Source organism: Myiozetetes cayanensis, unplaced genomic scaffold (assembly GCF_022539395.1).
Source record: "Myiozetetes cayanensis isolate MyiCay16 unplaced genomic scaffold, myiCay2020 scf3, whole genome shotgun sequence".
NCBI lineage: Eukaryota > Metazoa > Chordata > Aves > Passeriformes > Tyrannidae > Myiozetetes > Myiozetetes cayanensis.
The window spans coordinates 13,427,789-13,452,696 of NW_026087521.1; the positions used below are offsets into that span (position 1 = coordinate 13,427,789).

The 24,908-nt window shown below is 39.7% G+C and overlaps 1 protein-coding gene across 1 annotated transcript in view; it reads left to right on the forward strand.

The window, feature by feature from the left end:
- The first annotated feature begins 15,664 nt into the window (after nucleotides 1–15,664).
- CDHR3 (cadherin related family member 3) overlaps nucleotides 15,665–24,908 on the forward strand; it is a 31,485-nt gene continuing 22,241 nt past the window's right edge. Inside the window, exons 1-4 of the mRNA XM_050325093.1 lie at nucleotides 15,665–15,710; nucleotides 18,415–18,617; nucleotides 20,807–20,975; nucleotides 23,347–23,432. Coding sequence (XP_050181050.1) covers nucleotides 15,665–15,710; nucleotides 18,415–18,617; nucleotides 20,807–20,975; nucleotides 23,347–23,432 — 504 coding nt within the window. The remainder of the gene's footprint in view (nucleotides 15,711–18,414; nucleotides 18,618–20,806; nucleotides 20,976–23,346; nucleotides 23,433–24,908) is intronic.

Here is a 24,908-nt window from a genome sequence, read left to right on the forward strand (position 1 = left end):
TGACAATTGTTATGGTATGTCCTATTTCCAGCTTGTACAGGAAGCAGACATGTTGAAATCACAGAAGAAAGCAAGCCTGTTCGTCTTGTATTTCTGGCTGAGGCTGGAAGTGGAGTGCCAGAAATCAGTTGTGTCCCATCTACTGTACAGGGAATTCTTTTGTAGCTCCTCACACTCCTGGTGCTATCTTTGTGAGGAGCCTTGTCCTAATAAGATTCCCACTGCACCCTGGAAGAGTCAAAGATGGGATCTTCTGATAAGTACTGCAAATTCTGTACTCAGCCCAAATGGATCTCAAAGGCCTTAGCAGGAATCAGGATGTAGTGAGTGATGTGCCTGACAACTAAAGGCACTGGAGGTAAAAAATAGGTTTAATATTTAAGCATTGGTTTACATGCATAAACCTCTCAATGGCCACGCTGCACTTCTGTCATCAAACTTCACCAGACCTTTCAAAAACGCAGTATGGTTGCAGAGACCAGATGTGGATGGACCTCAGTTGCAATTTCACAATCTAATTCTTTTAATTAAATCCTCCTCTTAATGATGTAAATACAATGTCCTTTGCTACTCTATTTGTTGGAAACCTATGGTTTGACAAATGTCAGAGCTAAGGCTGCAACTTTGCAGGCTCAGATTAAGAGAATCTTTGTATGTCTATGGCCATCAAACATTTTAACTGGTTAATAACATCCAGTAATGCAGCTCTGTGCATTGAATCCAGTCTTGTTTTGTAGATACTCAGCATGTGACATCTGGTATATGCAAAAGTTACAAGGCCGATGAAAAGTGAACAATAGTGGTTTAGGGAAAAAAAGCACAACTAAAAATAATTACAAAATTAGCATTTGAGAATCTTGTAATTCAACTTCAGATACACATCTGATGCAAAATTATAGCCAGAACTGGCTGTTGTTTCCCAAATCTTTTAATTGACAGATAAATAACTTTAAGAGACAGTGGGCATCTGTGGATTCCCACTGTCTGTGTTTAATTCTGCTGAATAAGATATAACACTAATAAGGGATGAATAGAAAATACTCAAATTCAAACCAATAACTGTACTCAAACTCCTTGTGGAGAATTGGAGTCTTATTCTGATACTAAATCTGAACTCCTAAATTTTTACTTGCATTTGTATTTATATTCAAGGACTATAATAATCTGATAATACAATGCCTGCTTTTCCTTCTGCACTAGGAGCAGTTTTGGCATTGCAGCTACTAGTGACTTCAAAATACTATTACAGTTGTGGCCTGGGGTGTAGGAAAGCTAGCAAAATTAGAATGCTTTATGTGGAGTGGGATGAAAAATTTTATATAAGGTTATATGTTTAAGCATATATTGGCTGTCAGTTCTCTATGGCAAGAGGTGTCTAATTTTCCATTCATAAGAGCAGTGGAGCCCTTTTTTTCTGTGTCCTCACATATCATCATAATTAGCACAATTAATGCAACTCAGTCAAATCTACTAGTAGCATAAACAGGGGCATTTTATTGAATTATGTGTTCATGTCACAGTAGAGTTGGGCACTTCAAAATATTTCTGAAGATTTTCATAACTGATGGGGCAAAACTTACATCGTGCTGTTATAAACAAATAGAAAGTTAGAGGCTGTATGGAAACAGAGTGAGTTATGTGGTGAGAAGACCTTGATAAACACAAGATTTAATAGCAGTACAATATGAATTTCTTGAAATAAAAAGAAGAGTCTACCTTGTAGAGGGTAGAAACAGTCTTGTATAGAGAATTTGTGGGTGCACAGAGCCATGAACATATGTCTTCTGGATTTGTAGAGGTAAAACTCGAAGGATATCTCTAGGTCCTGAAAGCATTCACATGTGACTGAATTCCTATGTGTGTTCAGGGTTTAATATTTTTGCCTATGGAAATTTTTGCATCAGCTGACAACCCCCCCTCAGTCTGTCTTTGTCAATCTGAATCTTAATGTAGCCAACTGTTCTGTTCAGTTCTCACACTACATTTGTGGTGTAAGAGTCTAAGAGCATGCTGTGTCAGCCCTGAGATTATTGGTCCTAGATTTTGCAAAATTTCCCATACACATTTTTAAAACAACAGCAGATAATTATGAGAGTTGGCAGATAACACAGACATAATTGTTTTCAGCAGTGACAATAGATGTTTTAAAAACATTTCCATATCCAAACCTTTAGTTAATTCAGGGCTAGTGAAATACAATTCTTCCTATTGTCTCCTACCCTCGGGGTATCCTCTAGGGATAGAAACTAGCAGGATCTGCCTCTTTCTCTTTTCATTGCTTTTCACCTGCCTGTTTCACCTTTTAGGTGACTGCTTCAGTTAGTTTGCTGGGCTTTTTTATTTCAAAAAGTAACATGGATAAGAAGTTCCATTAGTATCAAAATGTTATGTGTTAGTATTTAAGGAATGATGATGATGTTACTGTCATTTTACTTTCCTTTTCTCCTGTCCTCCTCTCAAACTTGACCTGACCTGGGATTAAGAACCAGAAAGGTTGTCACCATAACATGCTTCCTCATGCTAAAAGGGCACAAGTAGGCTGACCTCAGCACACAACAGAAATGGCTGGAGTGGCAAAAGGGAAACAATAGTACACATGGGACCTTGACCGATGCATTTATACCCGTGCACTGCCCGCAGCACAAGCGGCCACACCTCAGTGAGGTGATAGAAGTTTTCCTTTCTTTCCTATTCTTTCACTCCCCTACTCTGTTTACCTAAGCAACAGGAGTCGTTCTGACAGTTGTTAGTGAGAAAAGACACAGAATGTAATACATCTTCTTGTCCCTCAGGAGACATCTGATAAATTTGGAATGAACATCTAATTCCCCCCAGGATGATCTGAATGTAAATTTGGAAAGAGGAATTTGTCCGAATAATTATAGTTTAAAAGCCGAATTCCAAATATATTTATTTTCTTTGCTTTTTTGTTGGTGCACATTGCATACATGCTGGAAGAGATTTCTTTTTTGTGGTTGCTATGGTAAAAAGCAGTCCCCAGTTCTTTTACTTAAAACCCATGAACTGCAATTAACTGTTTAATGTTGTAACACGCAACAGCTCTAGTAACACCTTAACAGCTTTGAGCATGATACTCCCATCATCTCAGCAGATGGTGATTTTTGGCATTCTGTGTTTTCAGTGTATTCTTCTCTTTTATAATCCTTGCATTATATCTTCTGACAAATGCTTCTGGAATAAATTTGAATTCGATTGTACTGAGACATTCCTCAGATCTTTTTGTATTTCTGTTAAAGATGACCAATATATGACAAAAAAGTTTGTATGTGTACCCCTGTCAACAATTATAAAACCGGATTTTAAAGCAAGAATCTGTTTCTTCTCATCTGTAACCATCAAAATACAGTATATTTAGTACACTATAGGAGACCTACATCTGAACAGAGAAGGAGACATGAATGATTATTTTGTGAAGAAAGAGTAACCCTGAATGTTTTCCAAGAGTCTGAATTAAATAAGAGTTCCCAATTTCAACTTGTTTTACCCTTTATTATTATTTCTGTAGAGCTGGAGACTAAATTCCTCATGAATTTCTCTCATTGTTTTAATGATTTATGACTAATATAAGTCCTTTTCAATAGGGAGGTGCAATCATATTTAGAAAAATGTTGACTTTGTCCAGATATTATCTAAAGCAAGATTGTCTGGTGAAACTGTTATTCAGCTACTCTCCCTTTTTTTCCCATGGTATAAATACATTTGTATTCAATTTCTAGTTTTTTTTAGTTAGAAATTAATTATTTGGATTTAAAATCATGACTGTTCTTCATACTGCTATTTGAAGGGATTTTATGTATTAAGCAGGCAGGACACTTCCCATGTGTAATTCTATAATACAGGACCAAATAAACTTTCTTTGGTACCTTCAGCAGCAGTATTAGCATTTCTTCTTCTTTAGGGAAAGAAAACAAGACAAGAAAAGGGAAAGAATAGTTTTCCCAGAATCATAACAAGATAATTTTGCAGTTTCAGGTTTTAAAATATGAATGTCTCATTCATAGCTATTTCCTGGCTGACTCCAGGTTTCTGTGATTGTTATTTATTCAGTGCTGATAGTGCTTGACATTGTGCAAATATAGAAAGAGAAATTCATGTGGACTATCTGCCAGGATTTCCTAGTTGTCAGTGGCAGTGTTAGCCTCTTTAAGCAAAAGCTTGAGGCTGTCTTTAAAACGGAGATGCTTATCCATCCTGCCAACATGCGGCTTCATACATATGACCGTGGGAAACACTGCTCAAATGCACCCAGCAAGGCTTTGGAAGGATGGACCCCAGTGGAGTTTAATTTAATTAGTACAGCAGCAGCGTGTTGTAGCTCTGACTAATCAAACATTTAAGACTAGTCATGGTAATTTCAAAAGCTGGACATTTTTTAGGGAAAGGTGACTGGGAAGACTCAATCCCTCTGTTTTGACACAAAGAATCAAAGAAAGACTGTTTGCCTGGATGCTACATGGTTTAAAATCCTGTGTCTTCTGTGAAGTCCATGACCTCTTTTGTAACTTTTTCGTAGGACCCACCTATGGTCGTGTGCTTAATTCACCTTGACGGTGATGTTGCTGTCCCTCAAGTTGTTGCTGCTGTTGGCTGACTATGCATGGCAGACAGACGTCTGTTACTGGCTTTGTCAGCAACAATGTTGTCTTACAAATAGTAGCATTGAAGGCTTTTGTCAAAGACTGATTTCTCAGGTTGGTGGCATTTTACCGGGGGGGGGGGCATATGAGGGGTGGGAAGGTAAAAAAGGTAAAAAATCTTAGTCTAAATTGGAAAATATTTGTCTTTTTATTATAAAAACGTTACTGTCTTTAGATTTTCCTTCCAATCATTCTAAGGATCTTTAGTGACACTTTCTTGACTTTATACATGAAAGAATTAAAGATTTGCTGTCTACTGTTTCATAAATGCAGAATGTTTTCCTCCTTCTCACTTATGAAAATAATAAAACTCCCCAGATTCCGCCAAAAAACCCAACTTGCAGTGAAGGAAAAGGTGGAATGCAAATACTTGTCCTTGTTTTCTCCCTGACTAGGATAAGCCTTTCATTATCTGGTTCCTTCAGTTACCCCAACAGAGTGAACGGATGACGACAGCAAGCTTATCTCTTTGTCTGAGATGGTGATACCACCCATCCAAGCTAACACTGCCTTCCCTGGAGCCACACAAATCATATATAGGAGTCAGTATCAAAAAGCTCCAGAAATAAGCACATCTGCCATGTATTGTGCAGAAGCAGCCAAACCAAAAAGACTCTCAGGAAAATAAACAAACCTCTGAGGGATCTGAAAGCTGAAGTCAAATGTCTGGAGGTCAGTTCAGAACTGTGAAGAAAGTTTAAAAGGGATGTATCACATCTAATATATAAACTACAATTCCTGTATTAGTCATAGTTGTTATATCCCAAATTTTGTTTGGAAAGGAAAGGTAGTGCTCAAATTTCCTTGCCTCTCTGTTCATCCCCCTGAAGGCTTCCCTTTGGCTTGCAAGGAATTTTTTTACACTGAGCAAAATGTCTGGTTTACACTTGTAGGAAAAGTTTTAATTAATTCTCATTTTACAAATCTTCCACAATATTTATTCAAAAGATTGACAAATTCCAGGAAGTTCACCCATCCCTGAAAAAATAAGTTTTGTAAACAAATCTGGCAACAAATTTATTTTAACAGCAGCAACCCTGCTAATCTGTCAAGATGTAGTTTGTTTCTGACACTTGATTAAATTCTTTTTGCTCAAGAATAGAAAATAATTTGCTACAAACAAACCGTTTAGCTGGGACATGGTGACTGTCCCTCTGCTATTTCACACAACATTTAATTCAACAGAAAAAAGCTAATAATATAACATTTAGCACTTCTTTTTAAAAACAGAAGCAAGGCTAAATTTCTGTAGTCACAAAACAGCAACAACGTTAGAGGTTTCAGGGTCCTTAAAACACATTTTTGGTGTATCCCACAACCTGGATGAGCATTACTCCACATCCTCTGAACACAAAGGAAGGGAGTGTTTCAGGCTGTAGTTCCACAGGCACTTTCTTGCCCAGATCCCTATTTCCTGGCCATTTGTTCCTGGAATTGTCACCCACTCGCTCAGTTCTCATCCAGGCTCAATTTGTGGATCCAGTTCCCTGTGTGGCAACACCAGCAGTTGTGTGGGCACATTAGCCTGGGATAGCCTAGACTGGTGTGAAATAACAGTGGACTGTGCAGTGTAGTTTGGTTTCATAAGGAAAAATGCCTGTGTTCAGAAAAATGTTTTATGCAAAGAAACCATCTCAGAGGTTTGCAAATATCAGTAAAGCAAAACAGGTAAACCCTATTGCGTGCTGTTAGTGTTGATTGAAACAAAAGATAAATAGGTGCTGATATTAAACGTGTGTGGACATCACCCTTCTTTGCATTAAGATTGTCCATCCAACTTAATTGCTGGGTGTGTGGACATCTTAGGGTGTTCACCTCTCGATTCTTAAAGATGTTTGGCATGTCATCTTACTGCTGCCCCTTAGCATAGGAAAACAATTTGTGAATGTATTTCATGTTACAGCTTCCTAAAACCGCGTGTCCTGGCGTAAAGGCAAAGTCTTTTGCTGATGCCAACTTCAGTACAGTCATGGTAGTCTGTACCAGCAGGTAAAACATCCATCCTTCATGTCACTTCCCCAGCTCTTTCAAACTTAAAAGACTGATCCAGATCCCAGTGAAATCAGTGAGAGCTTTCTCCCTGTGCTGGATACAGCTGTAGGCAGCCTTTTAAGTACAGCAATTAAGATATTGAGCTAATGTTGGTAATCCCTGCCTGCCTGCCTGGAACACCCAAACTGTCAGAGCCAGGCTTCGTTTCAGGCAAAAGCCTGAGGAAATCAGCTGGGTTTAAGTTGCATCTGAAAGGTCAGACTGTGTCTCTGTGGATAAGAAGTGTGGGGGAATTCCAGATTTTGCTGCCAGCTTCTAGCTATTTATTTCTGGAAGCTGTTAACTTAGAATTTTTTAGCTAAACTTAGTAATGGGGAACTGAGATGGTAAGAGTGAGGGTTTTAGAAAGTTACATTTCTAGGTGCTTTAAAATCTGTTTATAAATCTAGCATCCTTGCTTTTCAGGTTCCTTTTTAGATGGAATTTTGATTCATATTATGGACAGTGCAGATATTCTTTTTCCTTTCTAATACCATATGTAAGGACTTTGCCAAGTGAACCTCTCTAAAACAAAGAAAATACCCCTGAAAACCCTGGTAGAGTTTGATATCAGTAACTCTATACACTACTATTACTGTAGTGAGGCATTTTATTACCTAAATAATTCCTCATTTAGAGGAACTTCAGATATCATGTTTTGCAGCGTATTTAAAACCAATGAAGAAAAGGATGTATATTTGATGATGTAAAATAATATATTTTTAAAATACAAGCAAATTATTTTAGCAATCTCTTGCTTAATTGTCATCCACGCTATTTAAAAAAAGGAGTGGTGGGTGTCTAAATTCTTCTCTGGTTGAAAATATTCTTTTACATTATTGACTCTAATTTTCTTTGTGACTTAATCCTTTTCTTTACATGATTACTGGATAGAAATAGTGGGAAAGTCACAATCACAGGCAACATCATGGCAATTAACACAGAGGTACTGGAGGGACATTTAAGTAATTTTAAGTTAACATATATAAACATGACATTCCTGGTTTGAAATTCTGGACATTGTTTGCATCTGGAAGATTTGATTTTGATTTTCAAATTGCTTTTGAAAATCAGCCACTGGTTTGAATCTGCTCCAGATGGGCAATGACTGAAAATTGTTGTAATATGGCATGTATTTGATAGCATAGATAAGTGAGTTGATGGCCTCATTAAAAGTATCTCAAACATATGCACTGATTAAAAAACCCTCATCTCTCACTCAGCAGGGTCTTGGCTGAAGGGAACTGAACTACTCTGTCACCCCTAAGGGCTCTTTCTGGCATGACAATGGGAGGAACTTTGTAGTGCTGCACACACAGAGGTGAATTTAAAATGTGTCCTGGTCCAGTGTGCTGGCCTGTCAGCAAAGGCAATGTGGTACAGTCCAGCACTTGTTTCCACTGTGGTCAGTGGGAACTCCTGTGTCAGTACATGTGTCCCCCCAACCTGAATGAGAATCACACAACTGAGATCACGGGATTTAGGAGCCTGAAAATGGTATTTATTTTTCCACTGACAGGTCATCAAAATTGTTGCCTATTTGGTTAAAAAATGGTACAGAGAGACAGGCACTAGGGGTTGAAGGGCTCTGAACATCAGACCTAGCCATCCCAAATCCTCTTTATTGTCACTGCAGGGAAACAGATGTTTCAAAAGCACAGCACTTCCTATCCTAAAGGCAACAGCTAAAACTGGTCTTACCAGTTGTGCCCTAGTAATTTTTTGTTTCCAAAAAAAGCCTAGGGTGACCATATAACATTAATATACACAGGTTTGTGTTTTATTAATTTCAGGGAAGGCAAGGCAAATCCCATCCTCAACAGTATCCCATCATTCTAACTGTTACTTGCTAAAGCACTATAGGAATACTTTGCACTTTTTGCACAACCTCTGAATGACTGAACAGGGTCTCTCCTTCAAAGCATTATGACTCAGTTCCCACAAGGCAGTCATTTTTTTAAAGGAGAAAATGTACCATTTTTAGTAACAAACTTGGCAAAGACACTGACCAAAATGATGTTTCTGGCACATAACGTCCCTGATTTTTAGGATGCTTTGTAACCATTGCCTACATGAACTAAATGGCTTTTTTTTCTGTTTAGACAGCTGGATTTCTGTGTGGCACTAGATGGCAATATTCCCTCAGCTCCAGCAATGGTCAATGGGAGCCATACACAGCAAAGGGACGTATCCTGACCTTGTTTTCTTGTTATCACCCCCATAGCTCATATTATAACAGCCAGGTTTTATGTGACTAAACTCAGTCTGGGCTGCAGGGGTTTTTTTAATCTCTGTGCATTCATCCACCTACCTTTACAGCTTCACAGTTCTCTGTCAAAACATTTATTGGACACTAAGTTTACTGTGTGGGATCTTCTGTTTCATTAAGAAAGCTCTTATGGTCTCAGACTGTTCCATGATGTTGATGCTCAAATCCACAGGCAAGTATCTACATCCGGAATATTGCACTGGTTTCCTGATGCCTTTTGTGTATTAATGTGGTGGTAGACTCAGTCAAGTCATTACTCAGATATAATGTTGCTTGATGTCAGTTGTAAGTAAATTATTTTTCCACTCATGTTTGCTCTCATATAAAATAAGCATAATCTAAACTCAACAATGGTAAAAAAGTGATTCTGTGTCTGTACCCAGATGAATTTGACCCTAACCTTATGTGATATTTCTAAAGGTTTTTTCTAATCACAGAGCTTACAGGGAGCAAGGAACAGGGCCAGTGATGAATGTTGCATGTCTCCTTTGTGTAATTAGGATTTTGTTTGTCTTTGGAACACTTTATTCAGGTCCAGGTCTCTTGAAATTTCTCCTTTCAAAATCCAGTTTGTCACTGATCTTTGGGAGACTAAGGTCATCATAATTATTTTCCAATAGCCTAGATGAAATAGTAGTGCTACCCAAATGTAGAAAGATTCAAGGATATTCAAGGATAACTTTGGACAATGTATGTTCCAGATAAGATATTGAGGCAAAAATTGAAATTATTTTGGAAAAGCTATTTCTTTTCCATTCCCCTCCTGTCTTAGGATCACCCAAGCCTCCTCTTCAAGCTGATGGCTGTCACTTCCCATACACCCCATCACACAACTTTTTTTCCCACTTACAAACTTATCTGTGCTGCCACAGCTGCTTCTTATTGCAAAGACCCCAAACCCACACCCATTACCTCCCTCATCCTCTTATTGTACATCTCCATGTCTCAAGCTTCATACACCCTATCTTTTTCTTTCTTCCACTCCTCAACTTTCCCAGAAGAGATCCAACTTTTTCTCCACCATGTCCCTTTACTATGTTATATTTCACAGCCCCAGATTTAATCCTCTGCCTCACAAGTGTCTGCCCTCTTGTAGCTGAGTAAATCATGGTACTACTTCATTGGATATTGCTAAGCATGAGAATGGAGCAGAAACAGAAACAAAGACCAAATCCTGAGGTGGTGTCAGGCTGCTGCATGCCATCTGATCCATGGTGATGGTAGGACTGAGACTATACACACTGTGGTTACCATCAGTCAACTGATGGGTAGTCATTTGATGGGGACAGAAGCTCACAGGGACACCAGAAGCACACTCTTCTGAGCAGTCACCTTGAAGTTATTTAAGGTCCTTCATGAAAGAATATTATCCTCTCTCATATACTTCAGTCCAACAGCCAGACTGAGCTTATACTGTGAAAGAAAGAGAGAATGTTCCTCCTTACACACTGTGCCACCTCAGGGCCCTGGTGCAGGTCAGTCCCCACCATAGCTTTGGCAGTAAAAGCAAAACTAGAAGCCATGCTCTTTTCTTTTAGCTGCACATTCTTCTGTGGGTTGTTTTTGCAAAGCCAACAGCAAATATTTTACTTGTGCTAAAATGCAAGGTTGCTTTTGCAAAAATAATCAAATCCCTTTTACTGATAAAAATAGGGAAGATATAGTATGTTTTGTGATGCAAAGGCCTGTTGAAGTATTTCTTGATGGTATAATAAAATATTTTTTATTAATACTTTTTGACTAAGCGAAGTGCATCACGCTATGTACATAGAAACCTCAGTTTGTGTACCCATATTTGCCCAGAGCATTCTTTCTTGTTGCATTTGCATCTTTTGGTACTTCACATCCTTGTTTATGTATTTACCAAACAGCTCGGGTGGCAAAGCAATTGCAATAACAGACAAACGTGTAATATGCAGTAAATGCTCTATCATGAGGTACAAAGAATTGCTGCACAGGTTCAGGCCCTGATCCAATAAACAGTAAACACAGAAAGACTTCATTGGCCTCAACACATTTGTCACTGAATGTTTACTGGCATTAGAACTTGCTTTGGAAGACAAATCGCCTGATTAAAATCCACCTGTCGGGTGTGGGCAAGGGACATAATTTCTCGCAGGCACTGAATGTTCCACGCCACCACATGTTTTTGATCTTGAACCACAAAACACAAAGTAGTTGCTGATAGCATCTACTTTGCTCAGGTGAATGAATATTGAAACTTGTCATTGACTTCCATGTTTTTTTTTTAAGGCAGAAGAAAATGTAATATTTTTTACCAACACAAGAATTTCTCAAAGAGAAAAATATTTGTCAACCAATGTGTTTTTTACAGTCATGGTGTCTTACAGTCATCATGATTGAGATTGGGAGTGGGACCATGAACTTTGGCTTTTCTGGACTTTCTGTGTGACCTTGTTAAAGTCAATTGACTTCTTTTAGAGGAGGATTCAAGTACCTCTGGAGTTTTCTTGAATTCATATCCTTGTAATCATCTGTCTGCCTCAGTCCGCATTTGTCAAGATGGAGCAGAGAGAATGGGAAGGATCAGAACAATCTCTGCTAACTTTATGCCTTACATACTCCTAGTGCTCCTAAAATAAGTGCTCAAATTCTTGGTTGCAAAAGACAGACTCTCAGGATTCCTTCTTTTCTGGCAAATGCTTTCATCCCTTGGGTGTATAACTGGTGGAGCAATGGAAGAACTTGTTTTCACCACTGACAACAGCATCATTTTTCAGCCTTTCTGTGTGTACTCACCCAGATTTTAGGCTGTTCTTTAGTTAAAACTGGATCCCCAAAAAACACTTGGTGTGATGGAATCACTTCTTGTTAACAAACACCTCAGGTTAATTATCAAGGGAGTGACTGGTGGGTTTACATGTTTACAAGTCAATGTTAGAAAGATGTCTGCCTGGGACTTTTTTTTGTAATTGTATGGGTTACTGACCTTGATAGGCTGGAGTCACTTTAGGTGAAATTAAGGTAGCATGGGTAGTACTCAATGACTTTTAATTTGTTCTTGTCATTCACAAATGGTACAGAAAAAGCTTTTAGCTGAGAAATCAGAGGAAATGGTGCATAAGGTTTTGGTGTAGGATGATAAGGTACTGTTTTAATTTTTTAGGAAATATTACCAAGGTAGTGAATGGAGAAGCCATACTGTTTAAAGAGGAAGGAGATGAAAATAAAACATGACAGTCTCAGTAATTTAATTTATGGAATAACAATAATAAATACTCATAAACTGAGGTTGGAGCAGGTGTATGAAAATTCTTCTTAGGCTGCTCAGTTTTTGGTGAGTAATTACCAGACTAAGAGCAAAATGTCTCCTTTCCCATGAGCTGGCTAAGGACAAGAGAACCACTGCTCTGGCTGAAATAGCCATTAATGGGAAAACTTATGTCCTGAACCTCAGATGTGTTTGAAAAGTGAGAGAACATTTCCTTCATGTTGACAGAGTGGAAGGCAATTGAGAATTAAGTGCATAGAAATACGATGAATGCTGTTATCCTGCACATTTTGTTATACAAGTAGACTACTTCTCTACTGGCCTCTGTTGAAACCCCTCGCTTTTTTGAGGACAGACATTTGGAAGCTTGCACATCAAGTTCTGCTTTCCCACCTGATAGCCCTCACTTCCTGTATTCTTTCCCTTGGCATCAAAGTCTAAGACAGTGCATTCTCTCATAGTCCAATCTACTGGTCTTTCCCTTGGAACTAGGATTCTTTGAATTCTTGAAAGATGTAGCATCTTCCTTGTATTCTCCATTTACCTGATAATCCAGAAGACACCTTTTCAGAGGTGTATGTTTTCTGCACTGCTTTAAAATGTCCAGATTTCAAATCATCTTGAAAACCAAAGAATTACTAAAACTCTATTTTTTATTTGACCTTTTCATTTGCTCCAATTAACTTCTCCTCCCTCTGTTTTGCCTGCAAACTCCCTGGTTGTATTCTTGCTTGTGTTACCTTGACCTCTCTTCATCTAATTGCTTTATATTCCCAGGAATCTCAGTCCTGACCTTCTTGCAGCATAAGATGCTGCTGTTGCCACCCTTGCCAGGGAACTTCTGCCTTGCTCACTTTTTCCTATTTTCTCTGTTCCTAACCAGCTTGCATACTTATTTCTACTTGATTTTCAACCTGCTCTGGGCTCTCTGTTAATTCTGGCTGCTCTTTCACTTCATGCCTCTCAACCTGGCAGGTTGAATCAGAAAATCACAGAAATCCACTCAGAGGAATATAAGAAAAGAGGGACCTAAGTAGGTCCTGAGAGATACTGGCAGTAACTCAAGGAAGAAGAAAGAGCCAGAGCCCTTTCTGCTCACACTTATTCCACGTTCTCCTTCCTCATTCCTGTGTGCTACAGTTGGCTTTCCCCTCATCTCCCTGGTCACCTTTTATAGTCTCTTCTCACAACATACTTGAACCACGAGGATTAACAGGAACTACTTGAAAGCCCTGGAGATACATTTAGAGAGAAAGCAGAAATTAACTACTCCATGGATATTCACATAGCACCTGAAACAATTACCTATTCCACTTCCAGGTTAAGCTGGGGAAAGGCTAGCATTTCAAGCACATGTCCAGGTGCCTTTCCCATCCATGTCTCCCCTATCCCTCTATAGTGTCTATATCATGAAATGTGCAGAGGAAAGTCTGATTTATGTATATGGACACTGAACCCTTGCTGAAAGTAGATCTGTGTACTTTCTCAGAGGAGGGAAGGACAAAACAAAGAAGCTGGAAAATGTATTTATAGAAAAAAACCCACCTCAAGCCAAACCCACCAAGCAATTCCTCCCCCTGGCCCCAAACCCCGGTCTAAACAGTAAGAGAAAGAAAATAAAGCATAAAAATTGTGACCTCTGAGTTCTGGAGATGGCTTGGCTTTTCAGAACATTGGATGGAATCAGTCCTATCACTCAAAGTAGATACTAAACAAGTTTAGACACATGTCTGAAAGACTTTAAAACTTATCCTAGACGTTTCTATAGTTTTTCCAATACAACCTTGTAGTGGCATACACTGATTATACATTGCAACTAAGAGGAGGGAATAAAGCTAGCAGCAGTTTTAGTGTTCTGGTAACAGGTAAAAGATCACTGTACAAGACATCACACTGTACAAGCCTGGTTCATGCCTGTGCACAGAGACCTCATCTTTGTGAGATGTCCAGTCATGTCAAAAGCTTCTTTGTGAACCCAGGAAACACATAAGACAGGATGGGTAAAGATCTGGTAGGTAAAAGGACAGGTGAGACTTTTTGCCCAGATAAATACATTTACATTATTATCAGCATAATTAGCATAATTAGGTCCCTTGAGGGTGAGGTTTTCCATACACTTTTTTACTAACATAAAGTCTAGGCACACTTTTCCTGGGGCAATGGAAGATTAGCTTCCTCAGTACTACAGCTTGATGCAGTGTGTGTTCCCAGATGATACAGTGTGGCCACATCCACTTTAAACCCAGGCTGCATCACAAGGCCCAGAAAGCACTTTAAAATAGATGCAGATTAGCCATCAAATGAATATTTCTCATGGTTCCCCAAATCATTATCAGATATGTAGATATGGCTCAGTTCCAATCAGTAGGTTGTACTGATGCATCTTTTCCAGTTTCATTATATCAGCAGAATTCTCCAGGGCACATATGTGTATGAAACCATAGTTTAAGATGCAAATGCAACAAGCATAGGCAATGCCTGGCCCAGCATTAAACTGGCTGCTCATGTTCAGCATGTTCAATTAACATGCTCATGCTACACAAAACACAGGAGCATGGGACAGAGCTTTCTGAACTACTGTCAGCTTTCAGTGGGACAGCCACAGAGGGTCATGCAGAACCATCTAGCAATGCTAGCTTAGCTCACAGGTCAGGCAGGTTTCTCCACAGCAGTGTTAAACCTGAATCACAAAATTCTACCTCTTAGCAGAGCTGTTAAGTTTGTGTGGAGGTGTTCGAGTATCAACTAGATGAATCCCTGAGCAATCTGATCTAATTAAGCCTGAGCAGGATGTTTGATTAGGTGACCTATAGAGGTCCCTTCTAGGCTAAATTATTCTATAAGTCAGTTCTAATGCACCTATATCGCATCCAGTTCCAGTATTAGTGTCAACCCTGTACTATGCTCCATGAAGAAACACTAGGACTGCCCTTAGCTAAATCAAAAAACAAAAAAGTTGTATGGGTGTACTATGGGCTAGGGAGCTAAATGCCTAATCTAGGGAACCAGTGCACTTTGTATAGGGGTCCATGCTGTTCCTGAGACAGCCACAGCAAAGCTGCATCATGTACAGACTTCATCATATTAAAAAACATGAGTATTTGACTCTGGTCAAATGCTCATTGCCAGAGTGGTGAAAGCAGCATAGTATTTCCAGATTTAGAACATATTAGATTATCTTCATAATGCTTCACTGAATAAGATGATTGCAGTGAAAGGACAATTAATGATTGTTTTCCCAAGTGCAGACCAGGTCTGTGGATGAAGTGTCAGCAAGGAGCAGCTCCTGAGAAGCAAACAAGCTGACGGTGTTTGGAAACTCCCTTAGAGACACGGGTCCTTTGTTTCAGTTCTCACTGCACAACGTGACAAAGAGGAATAATTTAGGTGGAGCCGATGTAAACTAGGGAAAACATACCATGATCTTCCTTCAGTGTGCATCCTGGGAACACAAAGGAGAGGGTTGTAAAGACAATGAAGAGCATTCTCCTTTTCCTCATTTTGCTGGGAGTAGTATCTGGTAAGAACATGATTTCATTATGCTGCTAAAATTAGAACACTGTTGGCTGTTACACTTTCTCTTGGGAGCTTTATAATACAGATTTAGGGATCAGACATGGATGGGAAAAATCAAGTAACAATTATTTTCCTACTGAAGTAGATTGAGCTGGGTGGTTACATCAGTATAATGAAGAGAATATGACTCTTTACTAAGACACTTTGTTGAATGAGGCACTTCATCTGTAATAGCCACTGCTAGTGTGACAGCATTGGAGTGGGAAAGGAGGTCAGCTCTCCAAGAAAATATAAGTATTTTAATAGTCCAGTATCCTCCTTTCAAATATTGATAACATTTCTCTTTGGCAAAGTGAAAACAAGCAACCTAATAAAGACCAAAGAGAAGAAAAAACTTGTGGAGAATATTAGAAAGATAACATCACTGTCCTTGTTCAGTGTAAATGCACGGAACATTTGCCAATGCAAATATGTGCACTTTAGCAACTTAAAGTAGATCTTCCAACCGCAGTCTGTGTGGCTCATGGAGCAGTGATGTTGCTCTTGAGGAACTGAAAGGTTCTGCCATCCCTCAGGAACCTGTCAGTCTTTGTTTTCCTGATAGCCCCAAAGCTGTGATGCAGACATTGCATGAGAATCTCAGCTTTCCTTTTTCTCACCTGTATGGTTGTGGAGAGACAAGGTGTGACTCGAGAACATTGTAAAGACTAACAAATCACAGATAAATAAGACATATATTCATAAACTTCTCAAAGCTAATCTTATTATTGTTTTGTCTTAGACTCAGCATTTGTCAATGTTTGGCATTGGTAATTATGATAAATAATGTATTAAATTGCTTCAGGCATATTTTGTTCTGCAAAGTAAAGAGGTAAGAAAGGACTTGTGAATATGGAAGGAGGATTTTTGTAAAATCAGTTGAAAAAAGAAGAAGTCATTTAGATGCAGTATCAAAAATTTCAGTTAAAAATAAGGGTCAAGAAATAAGAACTTGTGATTTAGAAAGACAGATCTGGAATAAACAGCCAATAAAATCTTAAGAGACAGTATAAAAATAGCGACTCCTTTCTACATTTCTAAATGTTGCAAATTATTTCATTGTTTTTATAAATGGTTTCCATTAATGAATTGTGGCTTCATGAGGGAACTGGATTCATCAGGTACTGTCCACAGGAGATTATATTCAAAGTTCAGCTCCACTTATGGAAATGTATTCCCAGAAGACCCTCTCAGCCCAGTCTTGTTTGCATGGGTGATTTCTCATCAATGATGTTTTCCAGAACCTGTAAGACCAGTAATAAAAACTTAGTCCTTCACACATAAATCAGTAACAGCTCAGCTGAACTCGGTCCTATCAGAGTGTCAGCATGACCTGTTCAGATTAACTCTTACAGGCAGACCCTTACAGTCTTCCCACCTCAGTGTCTCCCACATCCCAGCCTCACCCACCTGCAGAGTATCTCCAAGGACTTTTTTTCCCGTAAATGCCAGAGTAATCCCAGCCAGATCAGTGATCCATGGAGCTGCTGTATCTGGAGTGTGGGAGCATGGGAATCCCCATGCAGCTGTGGAGAGGCTGCCTCTCTAATGGCCTCAGACTATTTCCCACAGCAGCTTTTTACCTTGCAGCTGTGTAGCAAAAATAAAGACTTCCTGGAGCTTTTGCTACAGTAATTGCTGGTGTATGAACAGTCTGTACCAGCCCCTGAGTGAGCAGTATTTGCCTTTCTTTTGGCACACAGTGTGTAGGAAGTTCAACTGAATGCAGCCAGCTTTCCTGGAGAGTGTTTTGGATGAGCCAGTGAAGCATCCCCAAGCAACAGTCAGCCCTGCCATAGTCTCATGTTGAGGCACATTGCCAGTTTGAGGATGTGAAATTACTAAGATGTTGTTTCGGGACATGCCTTAAAAGCTGTCATGATTTATGTTTTCTAGACACTCTTCATGAGACAAATCACAACAGGCCTTTGTCAAAAATAACAAAAACTAGAAGTTAAATAACAGAGAAAGCAAAAGGTTTGGTTTGGGGACTCCAGAGATCTGATTGACAAGCTGTTGGATGCCTCACCAGTATGTGCTGCTTCAAGGCAGTTTTGAACCATAGGGTGCTTTTGTGGGTCCACATCTCCTCCAAGGACTCCAGGCTGCTACTCCATGCCCAAAGCAGGAGACACGACAGCACAACACCCAAAGTTGTTGCGAACTCACACTACTCACAAGCCAGGCATGCACAAAGCTGTCCTAGAAAGAATTAGAAGAGGGAAAATGGAGGAAAACGGTGCTGCAGACAGTGTAGTTCACAAAAAATGTTTCCTTGACATCCTACTCTGTGTGATTTTCTGTGCTGTTTGATGTGACAGTGAACAGAGGCAGCAATTAGTACAGGGTGCAAAATGAAATGATAGAAACATCCTTGGTTTCTTTGCTTCTATATAAAGACATACACGAAGGTAAACAATGCAGTAACAATAACACTCTGAAAACAGCCACTCTAGATATCAACACTATAGGACTGAATTAAAGATTGATTCTTTTAGCACTAGATTTACTAGATTTAGCACTAGATTTACCACCATGCATACCCCTGTTTATAAGCAAAAAGGGAATCAGGCCATTTTGTGCTAAAATAGCAGCTCTTTGCAAAAGCTGTGTACTCCTGTTAGCCCAAGATTGCCAGAAGTAATTTTGCATTTATTTTCATCTTGCAGGAAGAAAAACCCAATTGCTTAAGGGCTTACCTGCAACAAGCACTGTTGAAGAAAACACTGCAGCTGGTGTTTCAGTCTGTGACTTCAATGTAACTGTTTCTCCACTGTCTTCTGAAGGTGTTGCAATTCTTCCTACCATAGTAAATTCAAATCCACTTACAGAGGCTTTTGATATTGAATCAAAAGGAGGCCTTGAATTCAGGGTGAGTTTTACATTTAGCTTGAGCAATGTTCAGTCATGTACGCTGACGTTTCCTGGATTGCTGAGCACTGAGAGTGCACAGTATCTCATCTTTTAATCAGAAAAGAGTTGTAAATGCAGATGTGGTAGTATTTCGACATGCTGCAATAGGTATGACAAATGAATAGCAACAGTGAATACAATTTTTAATTGCATCTTCAAAAATCACTCATCACAATAATTCCATTAGTTCTCTGATAGAAAAAACCATGATTTTTAGAAAATAAGAGGTGAAGAAGAGCATGTAGAACCCTCCTTCTGTTCTGAGGATTTGTCCATAATTTTTCAACTTAATTTACATGAAATCACTGTGAATTTGAAGTGGCTTAGTTAAACCACATGCAGTTTCTGTTTGGCCACTCTCACCTAGAATTAATTAATTTGACTCACTTCCAAAATAAAGGAAACTGAGTCAGATCAAAGTAATTTTTAATTCTGAACAAAGGCTGTGGCACATGAGGAAGTTATCTTGAGGTAAGAAGGTATCAGCTTTCCGCGCATCTGCAATGTATTTGTATGTGTGCTTTTGTCCTGTGGCAAATGCAAAGCAACTTCTATTATTTCAGGCTACTTTTCCTTGTTGGATAAATTAGCAAGTATTAACTCACATTTGTCACTGGCAATGAGTGTTCAGACACATGATAACTTGTCATCCCATTGTAACTTGCTTCTGTGTCTGAGACTGAACAGTGACACTGAAGAGCATCTTTAAAAGATACAGATAGAAACTAAGAAGCATCTTAAATACCCTTTTCCGTGTATTTCCAATGAAGCTCAGGTTTTCACAGAACTGCTATGAGGGCTCTTTTCTTGTTCTCTTTGCTGGTGCTTCTAGGAGAAAATTTGGGAAAAGTAAGACTGTGGCCCTGGGCAGTTGTGGCTCATTGATTTGACCTGCCTGAGGGGAGCTGCTGCAGCTCACACACTCCCACAGTCCCACCTCCCAGCAAAGTACAAAGCTCAGTTGTGCCAGGTCTGCTGGTTCTTTACTGCTCCCCAACCAGGCCAGTGAAATGGTTAATAAAACTTTCCAAAAAGCCCTCTTTCATCTGTGAAGCATAGAGTGTGGCTGGACAAACACCTGGACTGGGTCAGCTGCAGAGATCATAGAATCATAGAGTCATAAAACATGCTGAGTTGGAAGAAACTCATCAGGATCATTGAGTTCAACCTCTGACCCTGCACAGGACACCCCAAGAATCACACCATGTGCCTGAAAGTACTGTCCAAACGCTTCTTGAACTCTGTCAGGCTCGGTGATAACTTCCCTGGGAAGCCTGTTCCAGTACTCAGCCACCCTCTGGGTGAAGAACCTTTTTCTAATATTCAACCTAAACCTCCTCTGACATAGCTTCATGCTGTTTCCTGGAGTCCAGAAGGAAATGGATATGTCCCTTAAGCTGGCTTTGCTGACAGAAAATTTGTAATATGGGAGTCCCTTCCTAGGCTGTATGTTGGCATTTTGAATTAAAGCTATCCCTTCCACTGCAAAGCATACTGCAAAACACTGCTTGCTTCTGTCCCATGCCATTGTTATGTTGTCCAGCATAAGAATTTATATGGCTGCTTTCTGAGTGAGACTGAGAAATCAATCTGGAAGAAAAATAACTCTGCAAATAGACGAGAAGTCTCTTCTTGGTTTTTTGTCATGGCAAGGAAATGTTTGCCTTATCAGTCTTGCAAAACTCAAGGCCTAGGTTACTTTTTAATTAGTTCAGCATTTTCACCAAACAGTTCTGGTCTCTCTCTCATGCACTGTACTTGTGCAGCTCCCTTCTTTCTGTGGTTTCCTGCAAGTTTTCTCCCAGAACAGGTTAAAGGGTAAAATGTAGTCCTGACCTTGAAGGAAAAGCATTGCCTGTGAGGCAGGACAGCTCCTTCCAGGCTTTCTCCTCCTCAAACTGGTCCTCACACAAAAGATCCTTGAGTTTCTCCATGAAGCCACAACAATTTGGTCTCTTTCTCCACTCTGTTTTTGTCACATTTTTGCTAGTGACAAGAAATGTGCTAGCAAGTAGAAGGTGATCTGAAATACTCACTGTTTATTGATTGAAAGTGTCCCTTTACTTTATTCACTCATCTAGACCATAACTTATTCACTCATCTAGATTATAACTTATATCTCTTGCAATAATAATCTTTTATTTTCAGGTTGTTACCACTGGAAACCCTGTCCTGGATTATGAAACAATGCCAAAGAGCTTTGATTTACAGATTTTCGTTGAAGATACAACTGGAAGAACTGATCTTAACATATTGACTATTCGAGTAACAGATAAAAATGAACATCCTGTATTTAGAGGAAATATGGCAATTCAAAGTAAGATAATGGTAGTATTTGAAAAGAACAAGATTTGAAAAGATGACATCAGCTTAAAAAAAGCTATAGCTGCATACAGTGCCCATAACTAAAGTAGTTTAAGAATTTTCCTTTACAAAAATGAGGGAGGAACAGGACACAGTTTTTATCACAGCTTTATTTAACACAAGTATTTGGTGTTCTTCATTGCTGGAAATACCCTTTTATTTTTCTTGAAGCTTTGACCAAAAATTATTTAATCATTTTGAAGCACCTGAAAAATTAAAAGAAAAAATAATTGATACCAATAAATATGTATGTTCCTTTTTTTATTATATTAATACCTACCTAGAAATACACATTAGAGACTTGAAGTTTGGTGGGGATATAACCACTGAATATGGATACATGTTCCAGTAGTTTGTTGAAAACTGGGCTGATTTGGACAAGCCAGATAAATTTAAATAAGTGTATGTTGTGTGTGCAAGAATTTCTGAGGAAAATGATAAAAAAATTGCTTTGTGGATGTTTTACATCTGTATGTTGCATTTGCACCTGCACATGAGAAATGAAGCAGAAAATCAGTTTGAAGAGTGAGATCTCAGTGATTGTGATCTATGGTGGTGCAAATGGAAAGAGGTGGAGAGTTCTATCTCCTGAGTGGGGCAGATGATGTTAACCACGTTTACTTTTAGTCCATGGGCAAAAGTGTAAGGGGGGAGAATATGTAGTAGCCTTAGGAATGAGGCTGAAGGGTCTGGACCCATCTGTGGCCAGCGCAGGCTGGGCATGCCATGGTACCTAATGCAAGTGGCAACTCCCTCAAATGGATAGGAAATAATTGTCTTACTCCCTGAGCGACCTTATCTTTCTCATTTACTAATGAGAGGGACCTGGAAAAACTGTACCACAGGCAGCAGAATATGGTGATGTATTTATTATGTGTTTGCATGCAGACAGAACAGTTCAGGTTATTTCATGATGTACGGAGAGCCTGTTTGAAGACTTGATATTCTAACATCACTGTATGGCAGAGCACACTTTAGTATTCAGTCTTTTAAAAGTCTGAAAATGTTAAACTGTGATCCCTTCGTGGTAGGTGTTCAAAGCTGGCTGCTGTCTCCCCAGATCTGGACTGGCAGCAGTATAATGTGGGCTGCAACTCGCCAGTTCTGACCGGCCTGCTCAGATTCAGCTGCTTCACTGATGCCTCCCAAGCACTTTGACATTCCTGATTCCATACAATACTTAGTTTGTAAAGCAAATTAGTTTCCCCTAGGGAAGAGGCTGTGTCATCTTCTCAGTATAGCTGGTGTCTTACATATCATGGGTGCTGCTGGAATCTAATAATAATTAAATGTGACACTTTAGGAGATCGACACAGCATGAAACACACTACGTGGGAGCTTGTTACAAATAAGTGCATCAGCTTAACTCTCAGCTAGAGCTGCCATAAATTGGTGAGCACAGATGTCTGATCTGTCTGACTGTGTGGCTTTAGTTAACAGTACCAGCTACAATTAGACACTAATTGCGCATTCGCTGTTTATGAAAAAGTATCTTCCTCTCATTAAACTTTATATTCATATTGTTGTCCTCTGGGAACAACTCATTATGCTGCTCTGGGTTTCCTACTGCTCTGATGAGAAGCAGCAATCAGTAGGGGTCACAGTGGAAATTAATAGTCCAGAAAGAGCAGGTCCAGCAGACACAAAAGGCCATAAAGCAAATAATATGATCTAAAGATCTGCTGTCCTGTTAATTGCTCTACCCAAGGAGGGATAAGCCTCTTGCCGGTGGTCCAGTATGGGATAGCTCAGCTGTGAGAATCCCTGCTATGGAAGGAAATACACCTTGCACTGAATTAGCAACCTTAGGAAAGCAAACATGTAAGTCAGTGCAGACCATCCACTATTTGCCTCATAGGTATAAAGGAAAAACAGAAATTAAGAAAAAAAGCTCTGAGCTCTCCTGGCAAGGCACAGGACGTGCCTTGGGAAGGGGACGGTGATGACGACCTAGCACAGAACTGTGTTCTCCCCATCTGAATAGTAAAGAAAGACACAGGTGTAGTCCAAATGAATAGTTTAACTCCATAACTTGTGAACAGCTCAAGATAGGCCATATGGAAAGATCAGTCTTTCCCCTGAAGGCACAATTCATGTTGCAGTTTGCAGTTCGCAGTGATGGTTACCTGTTTACGGATGTGTAATTTGTTTCTTTTTATCTTTTGAGTATTTGTGATATTTGTGATGATTTTGGAGTTACACTTGTGAAGTAAGAACATGTAGCAAGCAGTAATACCTCCAGACAGCGTCAGTGCATCAATTTGTTTGCTGCTGGGTCATTTATTCTTACCCAACTAACACTGAGTACAATTATATCCGTGCAGCTCTAATGATCTATGTGTTGGAAGGAACACGTCCAGAACGCATTTACCAAGTTGATGCAGCTGATCCTGAAAATGACAAACTCAAAGTAAGTTGTATTAAAGAAAAAAAGCCAAACAGAGATGACATAATCCACTGTATCTGAAAAGCTAATTACCACCATCTTTCGACAACTTCCTTCCTTATCAGGAACACAGGAAAAGGTTTAATCAGGAAAAAGAAGTATTTTCAATACCAAACTAAGAAAATCCGGCCTTAATGTTTGGACACAAATTGTATTTTGAGTTCTTAGCCTTCTTTGTAAGGAAATCACTTACAAGACAACTGAATCTCAGTTTTTTGACAATGCCAAGGCAAACTGAGACCTTCAGTTACAAAAATGTGTTAGCTGATCTGAAAATACTCTCAGTACCAGGAAAAAGTCTGGAAAATGGTAAGTTTGTTTGCAGACAGTGAAAAAGTAACTGCACTTACCTCAGAATTGTGTTGTATCTTTGGTCTCTTGGCTTTGTCTTACAAAGCCAATAAATACAGCACATTCAAGAACTGAACCCAAAGATGCTACTTCAATGAGGAGCATTATTCAAGAAAACAATTAGCTTGAAGTCTATCCTCAGGCTTTGCCCAGTCAAATCTCCGAACCCAAGCCAGCAAGGAGAGAAGCAGAGCTGTGGGGGTTTAGCTCTGCTTTGTGTATAAAAGCAACGGCAGTAAGTTCTGCAAGCTGACACATCTCAGGCATAAGAAGCGGCAAACAGAGAAATGCTGTTACATCCTCAGGCAGATCTGCTCAGTGGATTTTGCAACTTACTCTGTTTTCGCATACTTCAGATTTTATGGGTGTTATTAACACCTGCACTAGTAAAGGAAATGTCTTTGTGGGCTACTAGTGCTGGCTTGGTGTGTGAAGGTAGTGGGCAGGATGTGGTGGGTATGCCTGCCACATCTCCACAGGGAGCAGGATGCTGCCTTTCTCCCTAGTGTGTACGGTGTTGGGGTGCTCTGCTCCTTCCTGCACCCATGCACGGCTGTGGTACCCATTTGTGTTGTGCAATGCACTAAGCCACTGCTGTTATGTGCCATCTCTGTTAGCATTGGGCTGTTGTGAACACTCTCCAGCCTCGCCCCTGTATATACTCTGTGAAAAACCACTCTCCCCTCCTTACCTTCTCCCATCATCTGGATCCCCAGACATCATTGCCTCCTCCATAGCCTCCAGGTCCCACAAATCCAGCCTCGCCCCTTCTCTCTGCCCTTTGTGCATGCACTCTGCTGCCACCACAAAGCTGATTATCTCCTGTGATGCTGTGGTCCTGCTGGCTGCTCTCTCTGTGAAATTCTAATTGCAGACTTGGAGCTCCCAGAGGTAGAGAACAGCATGACCTTTGATGTAATTTGGTGTCTGTGACTCTTCACTGGCTGTAAGCAAACCACTTATGACCAAGGTCAAGCTGTTCTGGTGTGATGATCAGGGCTTGTGCAATCTGTGTGTCAGAATTTCACTGTGGAGTTTGAGGCAAATGCTGTACTGTAACTTGGCCTGTTCTACAAGGCAAGGAATGAA